At 34.7% G+C, this 18,240-nt stretch overlaps 4 protein-coding genes across 7 annotated transcripts in view; 3 read left to right on the forward strand and 1 right to left on the reverse strand.

The window, feature by feature from the left end:
- Positions 1-18,240, reverse strand: part of LOC125823765 (small ubiquitin-related modifier 1-like) — a 498,077-nt gene that overhangs the window by 342,053 nt on the left and 137,784 nt on the right. The window contains exon 1 of one of the 4 annotated variants that reach the window (XM_049503145.1): positions 2,723-2,728. The exons of the other annotated variants lie outside the window; for them this stretch is intronic. The gene's annotated coding sequence lies outside the window, so the exon portion shown is untranslated. Of the gene's footprint in view, positions 1-2,722; positions 2,729-18,240 lie in introns of those variants that run through there. 4 annotated transcript variants of the gene reach the window in all.
- Positions 1-18,240, forward strand: part of LOC125823741 (ABC transporter I family member 6, chloroplastic) — a 377,846-nt gene that overhangs the window by 6,419 nt on the left and 353,187 nt on the right. The gene's annotated exons all lie outside the window — the stretch shown is intronic.
- LOC125823584 (uncharacterized) lies at positions 12,696-14,809 on the forward strand. The gene is made up of 2 exons (XM_049502939.1): positions 12,696-12,712; positions 13,819-14,809. Exons 1-2 carry the CDS (start codon positions 12,696-12,698, stop codon positions 14,807-14,809), a joined length of 1,008 nt encoding a protein of 335 aa, XP_049358896.1.
- On the forward strand, positions 15,038-17,314 carry LOC125823585 (uncharacterized). Its single transcript, XM_049502941.1, has 3 exons — positions 15,038-16,037; positions 16,132-16,213; positions 16,438-17,314. Exons 1-3 carry the CDS (start codon positions 15,038-15,040, stop codon positions 17,312-17,314), a joined length of 1,959 nt encoding a protein of 652 aa, XP_049358898.1.

Genomic DNA, 18,240 nt, shown 5'->3' on the forward strand with positions numbered 1-18,240 from the left:
AACCATTTTTGGTCCCCAAGCGAACCCTCATCCTGGCTGACTACAAGCGGAAGACTAACTTAAGCATGAAAAAGCTTAAAACTGAAATAAAATTCATAAAAATCAACTTTGCAAAACTTTAACTAAATGAAAACTTAGAATATAAAAATAATATATTCAACTTGCCATAAAATAGGCAACTTAAGTCTTTAAAACATTTAATAAAATAAATGAATAATACAGACTTCTAAACTATAATGACTATCTATGAAGCCTCTAACTGATAAAGATGGAAGTCGGGACAAGACCTACGACATCCTGACTAAACTGAAAAGTAAATGAAATCCTCTGGAAACAAGGAGGCTCACCATAGCTAATTCGAACTCCCGGATGTATCAATGAAGCTTCTGTTGATGATCCTGAATACCTGTGTCTGCATCATGAAAAGATACAAGCCAAATGGCTCAGTGCGTGGAATGTACGAGCATGTAAGAGGAATTCTAAAGCATAAACTTAAGCTTGAACTTTGATAAAAAGGAAACATACTTACCTCTTCTGAACTCACTCAACTCAAGAATAAGATACTCAACTCGAAGATATGATATTCGACTCTGGGTACTCAACTCAATATAAACCAACAATACACATGCAATATATAGAAAACTTTATAAACAATAAAAACAACTTAGTTCGTTTAAGAAAATGGAATAACAAACTCAATTTTACTTATATAATAAAGTAATATAGTTTATGTGGGAGTTTCTCTAACCGACAACCACCACTATGAGCCTAAGTGGTGATACAACGTCTTACCCACGCTGCCAGAACTGTCCTATACTTTGTCGTCATATAGAACGCTTAACTTAGTGGATCTACTAGTCTATGCTAAAAGCATCTTAAGGAGTCACCTAAAAAGTATGATCATTTGCTACCCATGATGACTACATGGTTTATGGAGACTTGAGTTATCTGAACTCGCATCCCCATATCGGTGCTCAATACTACTCCCAAAATATACTTAGCTCATATGTTTGTAAAAACAAAACTCTTTCTTTGGTTTGAGATAATTACTCAAAACTTGGCTTAAAAGCTCTCTTGGAAATCATAGTTTCCTCTTTACTGAAAAACTAGCTCAAAGGCTCTTTTGAAATCTCAGTTTCTTTTTTTATTTAAATGTGAAAACATTTACTCTTTGGGAATACATAGTCCTAATATACTCTTTTGAAGAAATAAACTCAACTCTTTACTCTTTATTCTTTACTCTTTACTCTTTGCTTAACTCAAAACTTAAGTCTTAAAACAAAGTTAAAACGTTTGTAAAAGACTTCTTAGAATATGGTTCATGCCGAATTATGAACATGAACGACTCAATGCAAGGTTTTCGTTAACCAAATATAGAACTCAATACTTGGAACTCAAGAACTTCAACAATACTACTCACTTCAAGAATGCTCAACTTAGAGGATTCATGCGGAATTTATGAGCATGAACTACTCAACTCAAGGACTCAAGGATACTTTTCATCTCATGACTGCTCGACTCATAGGGTTCATGCGGAATTATGGGCATGAACAATCAACTCATGAAAGACTTCATGGGTAACATGTAATAGTCCCATGATTAAAAATATAAGCTCAAAGGGGATTAGGAACTCAATAATCGAGGCTTGGAACTTGAAGATACTACTTCTCTCAATGATACTCAATTTATGGGGTTCATGTGGAATTTATGGGCATGAACAACTCGACTCGAAGGTCTACACAACTACATGGAACTCATGTATGTGACTCTTCTCATTCTCTTACTTACTCAAAATTTAATTCAAATCAATGATAGATCTCAAGGAATTCACAATTGAACTCAAAGGCTTTCTTGCACTTTACTCTTAAATCTTTCTTGAATGTGAATTATAAATTCAAAAGTCATGGTTCATGATATAAAGAATCTAGGTGATAGTGTACACTCATGAATACATACTCCTCACTCTCATTCTCACTTACTTGAGTCTTGAAACAAGTTACTAGAAGTTGTAGAAGACTCCACAAAAGGACTCAAAGGGACTTTCTTAGAATGTTCGAAAGAATTCTCAAAACTTAACTCTTAACTCTACCTTGAATTTGAATTATGAATTCAAGGTAATGATCAAGTTAGAAATTATTTTAGGTGTTTAGAAGTAGTTTAGATTAGTTAGAATCGAAAATGAGTGAAGGTGCACTTTAAACGAACTCAAACGGGGAAACCGATGACAAACTGGATGGGGCAGATGACCCTGGCGCGGGGCGCTAGCCCCTAAACTTCAGAGGAGGGTTTGGGGCGCTCTGGCAGGCGCATCGCGCCAGGCCCCCAACCCAGAAAATCTGACGAACTTCTTTGCTCGTTTTTTCATCCTAACTCACCTAGAATTGAACGGTTTCTTCCCCAATCACTTAGAATCAATTAATCAAAATAAGTACACTCTAATCTACTCAATAGATCCCTTAAAACACTCACTTTTATCTCAAGAAATCATTCAAAACCCAACACAACAAGATTTAGAATGAACTTCAAGAACACCTATCAAGAACTTATCAAGAACTTCTAATCTTCAACTTCAAGAATGAAATTTGTGCTGAAAATAACATGTTTGGCATGTGGGTGAACAAATCCAACACTATGAAAGCATACATACCTCTTAGGGATTAAACCCATGGCAAAAATCTGCAACAATACGCAAGAATCTCGATGAAAGCTTGATCCTCTCCTCTTTTCTCCTCTTTTCTCTTCGTTTCTCTTCTTGAACTCCCAACTAAAACCCTAGGCTAATTTTAGGATTATAAAACTGAACCTAATAGGATTAGACTCTTAAAACCTTACAAAAAATGAATTAAATCTGATTGGGTAGGGAAAGACCAAAATACCCCTCACTATTTCCGGCTAGCTTTCCTTAACTGGACAGCCTAACTTCAAAAGGTCATATCTCACTCATCCGAACTCGAAACTTAGCAAACTTGGCGGCGTTGGAAAGATAATTCAAAGGTATTTCCTAAGGTACCTGGTATCACACCTAAGTCATCCTGAGCTAGGAGTTATGGTTGTTTGAAGTCGACCCAAAACGCATACTTAGCTTAACTTGCAAAATTTCATTCTTGCTATTTCCAATTTAATTCCTTTTAGAACTCAAGGTACTACATCTAGTGACCTTAACACTTAAATTTAAATCTCACTTATTACGATGAACGGTTCGAGTCTTAGTTTGAAAAAATATTTGGGGTGTTACAATTGCGTTGATTTGGATATCGTTCGGAAGGGAAAAGCTCAAGTGCTGGAGCGATTTTGATTGATTAAGCCAAGTGAAACTCTAAAACCTTGTTAGAGCTTGTAAAATCTTGTATTCTCTTCATTGTGTGAGTTGGGGAGTAATGAGAATGAGATGATGAGTTGAATTGTTCATACTGAATAACCTTAGCGATAGGAAGGGGATTAAAGAAAAAGACAATGTGTTAGGCATGATGCATTGTGCACTATGTATTTGTAACACCTCGCAATTTGAAATAACTAGGAAGAAGCTAATAATTGAAAATAGCCATTTTTGGAAAGAATGAAAATTTGGAAAATTTGTTTAAGTTATGAAAAGTTGAGTTTTGGTCAACTTCAAACGGCCATAACTCCTAGATCAGGATAAGTTAGGTGTACTTCCAGATGTGGTTGGAAAGCTCTTAGAATGATCTTTCCAACGCCGCTGAGTTTGCGCGATTCCGAGTTCGTATGAGTGAGTTATGCCCTTTGGAAGTTGGGATGTGCAATTAAGGAAAGTCTAATCCGGATTTTTGAAGGGTAGATTAGTCTTTTCCTTACACAATAATTTAAATTCGTTTTAGTGAATTAATTAAGGGTCAAATCAGAATGAGATCAGTTTAGTCAATTGGAAATTCGCGCTAGGTAGGGCTTGGAGAAAAGAGGAGAAAGGAGAAGAAAAGCTCATATTTCTCTAAGATCGTGTGATTTGGTAGTGGATTTCGCCAAGGAATTAATCTTACAAGGTATGTGAGTCTTTCATAGCGTTGGGTTCATTCACCCACGCGCCAAGCATGTTTAGTTCAGCGAAATTCGTCCTAAAAGAGTTTGAAAGTTAATGTTCTTAACATGTATTCTTGAATTTGAATGTTGTTCTTGAATTGGGATGAATTAGGAGTTTATGAGATCTTTGAGTCGAATTATAGAGTTGTTTTGAGTTAGGTTCTTGAGTCCATATGCTGGGTATCGGAATCTAAAATGAATTTGAGGAAAATAGTCGAGTTTAGGCGAATTGGGGCTGGAAAACGAAGAAGGAAAAAGTCGAGGGCATTTTGGCACGCAAGTCCTCGTCGCGGACTCCTTTGTCTCAAAATTTAATTTCACGAGTAATTATTTAAAACACCTCCGCGTCGCGGACTTGTTCCAAGACGGTGATTTCATGACTTTTCTCATGTTTAGCTATTTAAGATCATTCCTAAACGTCATGTGATCCTTCCTATCACAAATCTTAATCCTTGAATCCATAATTCAATTCAAGGATCAGTTAACAGTCAAGTTAAGATCAGTTAATAGTTAAGTTAAGATAAGTTCTTAAAGTTTTCCAAGAGTCTTTCACAAATATTTTAACTTTGTTTTAAGACTTAAATTTTGAGTTCAGTAAAGATGTAAAGTTGAAGTTCTTTTCTTCAAAGAAGTATATGGGGACTATGTATTCCCAAAGAGACTTAAAAATATTTTCACATTTAACTAAGAACGAAAACTGAGATTTCCAAAGAGCCTTCGGGATAGTTTTCAGAAAAGAGTAATAGCTTCTAAATGAAGCAAGAGGGGAAGCTGAGATTTCCAAGATAACTTTTGAGCTAAGTTTTTGAGCACTAATCTCAAATCACAGAAGAAATATGTTTTGTTTTTAAAAACATAAGAGCTAGTATATTTTGAGAGTAGTATTGAGCACCGAATTGGGGGCGAGCATGAGTTCAGAAAATTCACGTCTCCATAAAACCATGTAGCCACCATGGGTAGAAAAGGGTCATACCTTTTAGATGAACCCTTTCCACAATAGACTAGTGGATCCACTTAGTAGTTCAGGTCCTATACATCTGGCCGGGTATAGGATGCGCAGGCAGCGTGAGGTAGATCGTTGTATCATCACTATAGCTCTTATGTGATGGTTGTCGGTTAGAGAAACTCCTACAGAAGTTATTGTATTTTTATATACATCAGTTTATTGTACTTTTACATACATTTCAGAGTTATGTTGTATCCTTGTATATACCCAGGTTTGACATTATGTTTTTAAACAACTTTTGTTTATATTGCACTTGTTTTAAACTGCTTTATATTGAAATGAGTTCAGTTAAGTATTCATGAGTTGAGAAGAGCCAAGGTAAGTATTTCTTTCAGATTCCCTTTCAAGCCTATGTTGTTTTAGCATTCCAACTCGCATACTCGTACATTCAATGTACTGATGCAAGTTGGCCTATATCTTATTGTGATGCAGACACAGGTAACTAGGATCGGCATTCCAGCGCACCGTTGATCTAGTGAGCAGTTCAGAGTCAGTCGGTGAGCTTCCCTGCATTCCGGAGGATCTATTTTCATTGCTTTCTAGTTAGTTCATTAGGATGTTGTGGGGTTGTCCCAACATCCATCTCAGTTGTTTTAGAGGCTTCATAGACAGTCAAATGTTAGTCCTTTGAGTATTTTCATTATCATTTCTTATTGTTAAGACTTGGGTTGCCACTTTTGGCCAAGTTGAATGTTTAACATTTAAACATTCTCAGTTATTTTATTATTCAGTTAAGTTAAGTGTTATTGATCATTATAAGTATGAATATTGTCTTCCGCTGAGTTAAGTAAGTCAGGCCAAGGGTTCACATGGGGCTAACAATGGTCTTCGAGTGTCAGCCACGTCCGGGGTGTAGGCTCGGGGCGTGACAGTATTGCCTTGAGTGTTGATTTTTTAATCAGTGATTGAGAAATACTGTTTGTGATAGTTTTGTTGTGAATGTGAATTGCTTGAAATTGTCATCTCATTATTATTAGAGCCATCAATATGGGTTAGGCCTGTTGGGCTGGCCTGGCCTAACCCGTGATTTGATAGGGTTAGGCTACAATTTTTGGTGCCCATTTAAGAAAAGGGCTTTTTAGCCCGGCCTGAATAAGCCTGCCGATTTGTGGGGCTTGAGAAATATGAATAGGGCAGGCTCATGGGCCAAGTAAAATTAATTAAAAAATAAAAATAAAATAGAGTATTAAAAATAACAAGAGTCTAAACTCAAAATCTATTTAAAGTTTGAAATATTACAATTTAAATACAAATTATGTTTATAAAATATGTACTATATAAAATTAAAATTCCCTAAAATTTCTAGGGAATCACTACATAGGCCATAGTCTATGGAATATTGTCATAGTTTTGTGGTTTATTATGATCATTGGAAAACAATTATGTTAATATTTCTATTTAGTTATTTATGCTTTTACTTGAAATCAAACTTAATAAATATTATAAAGATAATTTTATTTATATATTTGACTAACAAGCAGTAACACTAACACCATGTAATATTGTCTTGTCGATATTTATGATAAATTTTTAGATTATAATTTAATTTAAAAAATTATAAAAAAATAGACTTTTAAGAAAAGAGGGTTGGCCCAGCAAGCCCATAGCACACGTACTTGTGGGCTGGGCCGACCATTTTCTGGTCCACACAAAAAATGGGCTAGCCCGGCCTGACCCGTCAAATTTCAAATCCTGTATGAGTTAGCCCGAATGAGGTGGATCAACCCATATTGACAACTCTAATTATTATTGTGTGAATATGCCTATTTGTATCGGTTATGAGACACTGAGATGAGATTTGTTGTGATATTGATACTGAGGTATGTTCTGATAAGCGATATTGATACCAAGGTCCATTTAGGTAGGTGATATTGATGCCTAGGTATGTTCCGGCAAGTGGTATTGATGCCAAGGTTTTTTTCGACAGATATATAAATCTTGGGTGTTCCCACGGATCCTGATTTGATACTTATGATTGATGAATTAGATACTTGTGATTGATGAACTTGATTATTGTGATTGACGACATTGATACTTGTGATTGACGAATTTGATTATTGTGATTGATGAACCTAATTATTTTGATATGAACTTGATACTTGTGATTGATGAAATGTAACTGTTGGACTGTGATCAATTGGGCCTTGTGAACATTATATTATAAACTAGTAAGTTGGATTGATTTCTATGCACGTTGTAGTTATGGTAGTTCGGTTGTGATGAGAGGAGTACTCGTATTCTAATTTAGCTTTACCTTGATTTAGTGGGTTGCTTATTTAGTACCGTGTTATATGGTCTTCACTCCTTGCTTCTACACTTTTGTAGGTTCTGAGACCGAATCAATGTGATTACTTTTCTCCACTTCTTGTGAGACTTATCGAGGAGACTTGAGAGGTAGCTGTTTGTAATCCCGGTAGACCTTTTTGTTCCTTATTTATGTTATTGTTCTATTCGAGAGACAAAGATATTTGAGACTTATATCTATCTTTCAAACTCTGTTATTATATGTTAGTGACTTGTACACGTAACAACCAAGTTTTGAGTATATTTTGAGAATGACTTAGTTTTCCACTCTTATGTAGATAGTTACTTTTCTACATTTTTTTCATCATATTGTTGGATTTAGGCTGACTTGTATTGGTGGGATAAGATGAGTGTCATCATGTCCATTTTGGATCATGGCATAATTAACCTCCAAATGTATAAGATTTTTATACTTTATACAATTTCTCAATTATTGGAAAAAAAGATAGAGAAAACACATAAAACAAACCCCTAAACTTGGCAGCACAACTTACTATAACACTTAAATTTTACAGACATTTAAACACCCTCCTTAATAACTTTTGAGTGAATTAAGTAACACCCTGAGAGTATAATACCACTCTCACTCGTCACATCACAGTCATGTAAGCACCACATCATTATTTTTTTTTATTTTTTTGTGTATTCACTTTTTTCCTTAAACACTTTTTAAAATTCATTACATAATCAATTAATTTATTATAAAAATGCATTTTCTTAAATCAAAATTTAAAATGTGGAGCCATTTTCATTAATTTTAAATATTTTTAACAAGTGGGCCCCACTTTTTAAATACCTTCTCTTCTATGCAAATTAATATCTTAACTAAAAAATTTATTTTCTAAAATCAAAGATTAAAATGTTGAACCCATTTTCATTAATTGAAATATTTAACAAGTGGGCCCCACTGCTTAAATTTCTCCTTTTCTATGCCTCTTCCTTTCTTTCCTCTTCGTTCATTTTCACCATTTCCGATCCTCATTGAAAAAAAATTCCACCCATTTTCAACCTTTGGTTATTTTTTTCTTACAATTCACCATTTTTTGAAAAAAAAAGGGAAAAGGGTCAAAAATACCCCTCAACTTTGTTTTATTGATTGACTATACCCCCGCCGTTAAAACAAAGTTATTTATACCCTCGCCGTCACTAATTTCACCATTTATACCCCTCAACTAACGGAAATCCTCAAATCAACACAAATTACCCAATTTTTTAAAAATAACCCACCACCCCAATATAATCCAAACCCTAACCCGACCCAACTAACTTAATTCAAACCTACTTCACCTTAATATCTAAAACAAAAGTTCAGGAACTCAATATTCCTTATTGTTGTCCCCCGTCGCCATCTCCTCTGGGTTAGCAATGAAGAACCCAAAGTTTCTCTCATCGCCGCTAATTTGCGTAAACAACGAAGAGTCCAATAACCTCACGATTTCTGCAACCTCATCCTCAAGGGAACCGGTTTTTGGTTGTGATGTCTCGTTATTTTCAGTAATAGCTAAGCTTTTTAACAAGAGATGAAATTGATCAAGCAAAAGCTAAAAATTCTTCCGATTACTTAACATGTGGTCTCCAAATCGGCTCTTGACAGTTGCATCATCTTTCCATATTCCTAATCCAAAAGAAGCATTTTTATTATGTTTAGACCATGACTAAAACCTGCTAGAATTACCCTGTTAACCAGAACTAGAAAAACAAAACACTACCTCACTCACCAGGAAAAATAGGAATTGAATAAATGAAAGGCTTCATGGTTAGGTTGAAAAACATTATCTGAACATTGGCCAGTCAGAAATGCATTGAATCGGCGTAAAAACTTTATTTTTACTAAGTTCTATTACTATATGTTGAGATGGGTTTGATGATGACGAAGAATAAACACCTTTGAGGTAGAGAACAAAATATGAAGTTTTATTGTTTTCTTGTGAATTAGCTGAGAATATAAATGCACCATGAATTGATTTAGAAATAGGGGTTCAAATCGATTGCGTTAGTTTGTCGGAATTGAAGAAAGAACAGAATGAGAACGAAGAGAGTTACCCTTCAATTGCTTGATGACATGTTTGAGGCAGACGATTTCGATTATAATGTGAACTTTTTTGATAGAGTAAGAAAAAGCCATTGTTATCGTTCTAAGCGTTTTCTTCGTCATGTGCACAAGTTGAAGAGAGAAGAGAGGAGAGGGGATTGCGTTATTAGTTGACGGGTTATACGGATTATACCATAGAGGGGCCAGGATATTGTGTTTAAAATGGGAATGGGTCTTTTTAAAAAAATTTGGATTAATTTGTGTTGATATGAGGATTTCCGTTAGTTGAGGGGTATAAATGGTGAAATTAGTGACGGCTATAGTATAAATAACATTGTTTTAACGGCAGGGGTCACTACAACATTTTAGGCCTACGACCACACTAAATTTGTATAACGCTTGTAAAGTGTTGCCTAAAATACTTTTGGGAACGCTTCTAAAGTGTAGCCCAAGTTTTTAACTTTTGGTATCGATAATATTGGCAACACTTGTAAAGCGTACTCTTTAATGGTATAGGCTACATTTTATAAACGTTGTTATATTATGATATAATTGGCAACAACTATTTACATATATGGCCACACTTTTAAAATGTCCTACTTTTATAATTGTAAAAACAACACATTACAAGTGTGGCCTTAAAATTTTCACTAAAATAATATATTCCCTCCAACATTTTTAACTCTCCCTCCCATTTTTATAGGCCAAAAGAAATAATTCATAAAACATTAATCAGAAAAACGACACACTTTTTTCTTTCTTTGAAGAACGACACACTTTTCTCTGGAGAACTGAAGAGCGAGCTGAAGAAGAGTAAGCTGAAGATCTGAAGCTAAGAACTGGAGAGCTGATGCTAAGAACTAAAGAGTTGAAGTGACCACGATTTCTCTGATACTAGTTTCGTCAAGCGTAAGTACCCAATTCTTGATTCTTGGTTCTTGAATTTATAACTATGTTTTCACACTTGTATGTATAAGGTTGTGTTTTAATAATCACCATGGGTGCTTGTACCTCAAAATCTCCAAGACCCAATCCTTATTCCCCATAAGAAATTCTTCCCCCACAGAAAACACCAAATCTTGCTGAAACCCAGAAAGATAATGAAGCTAAAAATCACCTCTACTCCAGCAAGGTTGTTTAAACACCCTTTTCTCCTCCTTCTCCAACGAAACATATTAAAGCTTTGCTATTGAGACGGCATGGTAGTGTTAAGCCTAATGTTGCAACTATTCCTTAAGGAGAGGAAACTAAGGGGGCTAACTTGGATAAGAGTTTTGGGTTTTCTAAGCAATTTGCGAGTAAGTATGAAATTGGTGAGGAAATGGGTAGAGGCATTTTGGGTATACTTGTTCTGCTATTGTCAAGATAGGTGAACTTAAGGGTTAGAAAGTTGTTGTTAAGGTCATTCCAAAAGCCAAGGTCTCTTGCATTGAAATGTATTTGCATATTGAATTACCTACAATGTTTGATTATTGAAGTACATGGTGGGAAAAATTGGTCAATTTTATGAGTCCATTTTCTTTTATTTAAGTTATGTTGGGATTTTAGATTTGTTCTCTCTGTATGTCATGAACACCATTAGATTTGATGAGTCAATATTCAGTAGCCGAGATTCCTTTTTATTCTCTACTAATTTTTGTTTTGTGTTTAGAAGGAATTGATTACTTTGGGGTTGTTGGAATGGAACAAATCACGAGTTACAGCTGAAATTCCAAAGTATGGGAAGAAAGTGCCAAAGAACACGATTTCTGTTGTAGCTGGTTTTACTGCTGTTTATTGGGTAAGGACACAACATTTTTCGCATCTTATCCTTACTAACATTTTCTTATAGCTATACAATTGTTCGGATATGTTTAAGATCACAAGTTTTAAGGATACTTCTGGTGTACTAATTACCTACTGATAATATAAAATATATGTATATAATCAAATAAACATAAGATAATCACAAATTTATCTGTTAAATTGAAAAGCACACATGTGGTTCAAAATCATCATTGAGAAGAATGTTTGATGATTGACATCTCTGTGAATAACAGGCCTTCGACATTCATTGTGTAGGTAATTCAAAGCTTCTGCAATTCCAACAACTATTCTGCATCTTTTTTCCCATGTCAATACTGATTTGGTTATTCCTACATTCCAAATTAACTCAAGATTAACGAATTAAAACAGGGTTTTATGTGCAAAATATATTCTTTGGTTTGCAACAAGCTTATTAAACTATACTTGCTGAATTTCATAAAATACTTTGACTGATGGTCTACTTATATGAACTTGAGTTTCTCATGATATAGTTTATGGTGTTGAATTAGATTCAAGTATCATTTTTTTATATGGGAGATGTTTTGACTGAATAAGTATACTGGTAAGTATACTGAGATGTTACAACCTAAGTTTTAGAATTAGTGTTACCAACTTGACTAAAAGCATAGTTATGAGTCTTACCTGTCTGTAGTAGAGTGTCTTGTTGTTGTTAGAGTTGAGTTTCTACTTTTTCCATGCTTTGTTTGGTGTGCCTGCTATCTTGATTTACATGTCTGCATTAGAGAATTTTTGGATATTTCTCCTGTTGTCCCTGTTCTTTGGCCTGAGGTGGAGTTCAAGTTGGATATAGCTACTGCAATCTGCTATAAATATGCAAATCTGCAATCTGCTATAAATCTGCAAATCTACAAATCTGTAAATCTGTAATCTACAATCTGCAAATTTGCAAATCTGCAATCTGCAAATTAGCAAATCTGCAATCTGCAATCTGCAAATTCACAAATTTGTAATCTACAAATCTGCAATCTGCTATCCATCCTTTAAAGATGTAACCAAAACTTCCTTCGCCAAGAAGACTATCAGCTCGGATATTCCTAGTTGCATTTTTCAGTTCATTGTAGGTAAATGATTTGAGGTTGCTTGGAATAAATGAATCATTTGTACAAAAACTGTTGTGAAATGAGTCATTATAAGAATGAAACTGTTCCTTTTTCACACTGCCTGAAGAGCTAGAATTAGAATATGAAATAGTATTTGGTTCAGTTGAGCCAGAATTTGAGTATATGAATCCTTACTATTCGTGTCACTCCACTTAAGCTTCTCCAGTAGAACAAGTAATGTACATTTTCTATTTTCTTGTAAATTTCTAACAAGACTAAAAAAATCCAAACAAATATTGTAACTCAATATACCAAAGCAACAAACTTCTATACAAACCAGAACACAAAAGAAATGAATAAGAAAGGGTTCAGGAGGCAGATCTCTGTTCTGCTATTGGACATTGTCTGACTGCTTGTGAACAAGGTTCAAGAGGCAGAACTCTAATGCAGAATGGTTGAATATGACCGGTACGTTTCTGAATAAGGGAGGTGCATAGGTTCAGATTATAGATTTTTTTATGAAGGATGCTGAGTGATCTGGTAGTCCTGGCAGGTTCATATTATAGGGTGAGTCCTGGCAGTTAACTGTAGTAGATAAGAAAATTGATAAGAACACACTTCATATGCCAGCTGCTACTTTACAGTGCAAAAATAGATGCCTAGCACTCTCCAACATTGTCGATGGCACATATAACATTCATCAGGGCGTGTTTTTCCTTCTGTAAAATGCAGTCAACTTTAGCCTTAAAATCTGGTTCAACTTGCCTGCTTAGAACTTGGAAGGCTACATAACACTTGAAGTAAAATTAATGAACTCTTTTTAAAATTAGGTTTCCAGTAAACCTTATCACAGGGTTCTGTTAAGCCTTGAACACTTCTAGAGTCTTGAAAAATTTCACAACTTCTTCTTATTCACAGTCCTTCTATAAGTAATATTTCACCCTTTAGGATGCAAGATTATAGCTAATCTTGCTTCAGGTCAGGGATAACTTAGAATGAATAAACTCTACGAAACTTTAAGTTTTTTTGGTGTGATCGACTATCTATTATAGGATCATTGTAATATTTGCTTGAATGTTTAAACATGGTAGTAGATGTTTGATACTTCTCTGATATGGTGTGCACAAGAATGAGATTTTAAAATTTTGAGACATAGTTTTAAAAAGCTCAAAAAGATTCTCACACTATATTGTACTTTTGGTCTTCTAAATAAAGTGTTTGAACTTCTTTAAAATGTTGTTTACAACTTGAACCTGCTTCTCGATAGAATTTCTTAATCTTGATTAGTTCATTTAATTGTGTCTATCCTATTAGTTTACTTTCTTTCTTAATTGTGTCTATCCTATTAATTTTACTTATTTTTCCTTAGAAGTATAATCAACATTCAGAAACATTTGTGGAGAATTCAAGGTCTGATTTGGCACAGCACAAGTGCCATGACTAGGTAAGAAACTTTTATCATCTCATAACACCTGATTCTCATAACTTACTCATGACTTTTTAAACTTATTTGTGAAATAGTTAATGATTTAATGATTGTTACTGTAAGATTAAATATTGATATCTTCTTCTAGGAATTCAAATATCCTATCCAAGGATTGGATGGATTTAGCAAGGTATAGCAAATCGTATATTGATGGTGTTGAATCATTCCTAGATTTTGCTTACTCTTATGGAGATCCTCAAGGAGAGGAAATTCAGTGTCCATGTGCAAAATGTTGTAATATTCGTTGGACTCGAAGGAATGTAGTGTATGATCATCTAATATGTTATGGATTTGTTAAAGGTTATACTAGATGGATTAATCACGGGGAATGGGATATCAAGTTGAATGTTGACGATGATATGGATTACTCGCATAATGATATTTATGGGTTGCTGAATGATCAATTTAGAGATATTGCACAAGCTGAAGGAGTTTATGATGGTCCAAATGAAGATGCCAAGAATTACTATAACTTAGTTGAAGAGGCAAGCCAAGAATTATATCCTGGTTGTACAGGATTCTCTAAATTATCATTCACACTTCGCTTATATTTGTTGAAGTGTCTACATGGATGGAGCAATGAATCATTCACTTCTCTTTTGGAGTTATTAAAAGAGGCGATGCTCGAGTTGAACATTCCTCCGTCTTACAATAAAACCAAGTCTATGGTTAAGAATCTCGGTCTTGATTATGAGAAAATTGATGCATGTCCAAATGATTGCATGTTGTTTAGGAATGATCATAAGGATGATGAATTTTGTCATACTTGCGGAGCTTCACGATATATTAAAAATCCTGAAATTGATAGTGAGGTTGAGCCTTCTAAAAAATCACATCGAGTTTCAGCAAAGACTTTGAGACACTTTCCATTAATTGCTAGACTCAAAAGGTTCTTTATGTGCTCAAACACGGCAGATTCTTTGAGGTGGCATGACGAGGAGCGTTCTAAAGATGGAAAGTTAAGGCATCCTGCAGATGGTCAAGCATGGAAAGATTTTGATAGGTTGCATCCAGATTTTGCACTAGATTCTCGCAATGTGAGACTTGGATTAGCAAGTGATGGGTTCAATCCATTTTGAACCATGAGTATATCTCATAGCACATGGCCAGTTATGTTGATGACATATAATCTGCCGCCTTGGATGTGCATGAAATCTGAATATTCTATACTTTCTTTACTTATACCTGGGCCACGATCACCTGGAAATGACATTGATATTTACTTACAACCTTTGATGGATGAGTTAAAATTGTTGTGGGATTCTGGGGTTGAAATATAAGATGCTTCAAGAAATCAAACTTTTCAAATGCGAGCAGCTCTTATGTGGACAATCAATGACTTTACTGCATATGCTATGTTGTCTGGATGGAGTACAAAAGGAAAGTTTGATTGCCCTTGTTGTAATTATAACACGAATTCTCGCTATCTTAAGCATAGTCGGAAAATGTGTTATATGGATCATCGTGTTTTTCTACCCATGGATCATCCATGGAGATCTAACAAAAGATCTTTCAATGGAAAAACTGAATTCAGGCCTCCTCCACCTTTATTAAAAGGAACTAATATACTTAATAGCTTACAAGATTTTGAAAATGTGTTTGGAAAGAAGAGAAAGAGATCAAATGATGGCCCATGGAAAATAAGGTCAATCTTTTTTGAATTACCTTATTGGCATCGCAACTTGTTACGCCACAACCTTGATGTAATGCACATAGAGAAGAACATAGTTGATAGCATACTTGGAACTCTTTTGGATATTCCTGGCAAAACAAAGGATCATGCAAAAGCCCGATATGATTTGAAAGAGATGGGAATTAGAAAGAATCTTCATCCAAAATATACTGGAGATAATAAGAGAACAAAGTTTGCAAAAGCTTTCTTCTCAATGACAAATGGAGAGAAATCAGTTTTTTGTGGAGTTTTAAAAACAGCTAAGCTACCTGATAGCAGTGCCTCCAATATATCTAGGTGTGTACAACTGGATGAAAGAAAATTGTCTGGTTATAAGACCCATGATGCTCATTTCATGTTACATTACTTGCTTCCAATACCAATTAAAAACATCCTTCCAGATCATGTGGCTATTGCTTTGATTCGTCTATGTTCCTTCTTCCAACGTTTGTGTCAAAAAGTTATCACATTGGAGGAACTAGATTGCTTAGAAGTAGAGATTAGAGAAACAATAAATCAGTTGGAGCGAATTTTTCCTCCGTCATTTTTTGATATAATGATTCATTTGGCGAATGAAGTGAGATTAAGAGGTCCAGCTCAGAACCGATGGATGTATTCCACTGAAAGAGAAATGGGTACATTCAAATCATATATCCGCAACAGACGTTATCCAGAAGGTTGCATATAAGTGGCACGTGTGGGAATAGACTGTATGAATTTATTTTCTAGATATCTGCATGGGGTTGTACAAACCAAATTTAACAGAAGAGCCAGAAATAATGATGAATGTGACCCAAGTGATGCAGAAACAGTGAGTTTGTTTCCTAAAAAGGGATGTCCTTTAGGAGCAAAGAAAACTGATCCATTTATTTTAGATAACAAGACACTAAGTCAGGCACATGCATACTTATTGGGAAATTGTGATGAGATTCAAGAATATATTAGGTACTTTAATTTAATATAGTATTTTCTATTGTATAATTAATTTTTAACTTATTTTATTTATCGTTTTAACAAAAAATACATGTTGTGTAGAGAGAATGAGCACGAGGTTAATAATCATTCGCGAAGATCTAAATGGCTCAAGGCCAAGGATCATTGTCAAAACTTCTCTCAATGGTTTGAAACTCGTGCTTTGCAAGAGGATGTGCCTGATTTGATAAAACAATTGTCTAAAGGACCAAATTCTGTTGCTAAAAGATACTCTGGGTATCTCATTAATGGATATAGATTCCATATTAGGCAGCGTGATGCAAGGTGTAAAACACAAAATAGTGGTGTTACACTTGTTGCCTCAACTACGAACTTTGCAAGCTCAAAGGATAAGAACCCGATTGCTGCAGATTTGACTTATTATGGTAGAATAGTTGATATAGTTGAGTTAGACTATTATAGTCATTTTAAGGTTGTTTTGTTTAAGTGCGATTGGTATGAGGTTGAAAAAGATATTTATGGCCTTACTTATGTCTATTTTAACAAGAGATGCTCTCAGGAAGAGCCTTTTGTGCCTGCATCTCAAGTACATCAATGCTTCTATGTGCAAGATCCATATGATCAAGATAGACATTATGTTATGAAGACTGTTCCGAGAGACTTGTTTAACTTGAGTGATGAATTTGAATATGATCTCCCACAAAGTTATGAAAATGAGTTGTCTGAACACTTGATGGGACCATTCATACCAGAAGATGATGGTGAAGTTCCTTTAGTAAGGACTGATGTACCAGAAACTGTTATTGATGTGCCTTCGAAGGAATTTGTTACTCAACAAATTGAGGTCGAGTATGAAAATGAGTTTGAAGATGAGTTTGAAAAAGAGTGTGAAGATGGGTCTAAAAATGAGTATGAAGACGATTCTGAAGATGAGTCGGAAGATGAGTCTAAAGACGAGTTTGAAGATGACACACCATGAGTTTTACTATTTTTGTGATGACCATATAGTGCTAACTCACTCTTTTTGTTATTTAACTGTTTTTGTACAAACACCTTAAGATATCTAAGTATTCTGTTGGCTTCGTTTATGCGCCTGATTGTTGTTTGGTCAATAATTTATGTTAGCTTCTTTAATTTATGTAATTATTGTTTTGTTGATGAGCATGTAATTCTAGCTTACTATTATTTTATTTGACTGTTTGTTGGCATAAACTTGTATGACTAAGGTTAGTAATATCTGGAGTATTCATGTTACAATTATCAAATTGCTTTCTAATCAGTAAATGTGAATTGTTGTTATCTAAATACTTATTTTTTCCTATTATTATCTGGCATTGGGCATTACAGGCAGCACAGTGAAGGTAGCACAGTGAAGGCAACACAATGAAATTAGTCATCTGTATGTAGTACTCCCTTATCTTTCTAGAAACTAAAGATTATTTCACTACTTGTTCTCATTAGCACAGTGAAGGCAACACATTTAAATCTTTTAAAGTTAGATTTCTATAGCTTTTCCTATCTAATAATCCTAGAACGTATATGATTATGAGGCTAGAACCTCTTCTCTTTGCAGGTTTGCTTTTATCAAAGTTAACAATCACTTGATTATTGTTTTGTAGGTTAACTTACTGTAGGGAAAGAAAATAAAGAGATTTAAAGAAAGTGGGAAGAATGAGTCAATCAGTAGCACTAAAGAAAAAGGGTTCGAATCCGAACAAAGCTCAAAGTCCATTGAAGAATATGAACTTTGATATGCAATACCGATCAAGTACTGAATTGGCTAACCAATTCAAGATTAAGAGAGAACAACTTGCTAACGAACGCAATGATAAAGCTAAGAAAGAGCATGCACCAATAACGCATAAAAGAAAGAATTCTGAGGATTTCATTCCACAACAAGGAAAG

The sequence above is a fragment of the Solanum verrucosum genome, unplaced genomic scaffold, assembly GCF_900185275.1.
Source record: "Solanum verrucosum unplaced genomic scaffold, falcon-dt-bn FXZP01000093.1, whole genome shotgun sequence".
Taxonomy (NCBI): Eukaryota; Viridiplantae; Streptophyta; class Magnoliopsida; order Solanales; family Solanaceae; genus Solanum; species Solanum verrucosum.

What these genes read in the sequence shown, in the direction of transcription:
- LOC125823585 (XM_049502941.1), top strand. Translation starts at nt 15,038, where the DNA reads ATGCGAGCAGCTCTTATGTGGACAATCAATGACTTTACTGCATATGCT. An exon ending in TTCCACTGAAAGAGAAATGG is followed by an intron (nt 16,038 to 16,131) that starts GTACATTCAAAT and finishes TTTATTTTCTAG; the next exon opens with ATATCTGCATGGGGTTGTAC. An exon ending in ACCCAAGTGATGCAGAAACA is followed by an intron (nt 16,214 to 16,437) that starts GTGAGTTTGTTT and finishes CATGTTGTGTAG; the next exon opens with AGAGAATGAGCACGAGGTTA.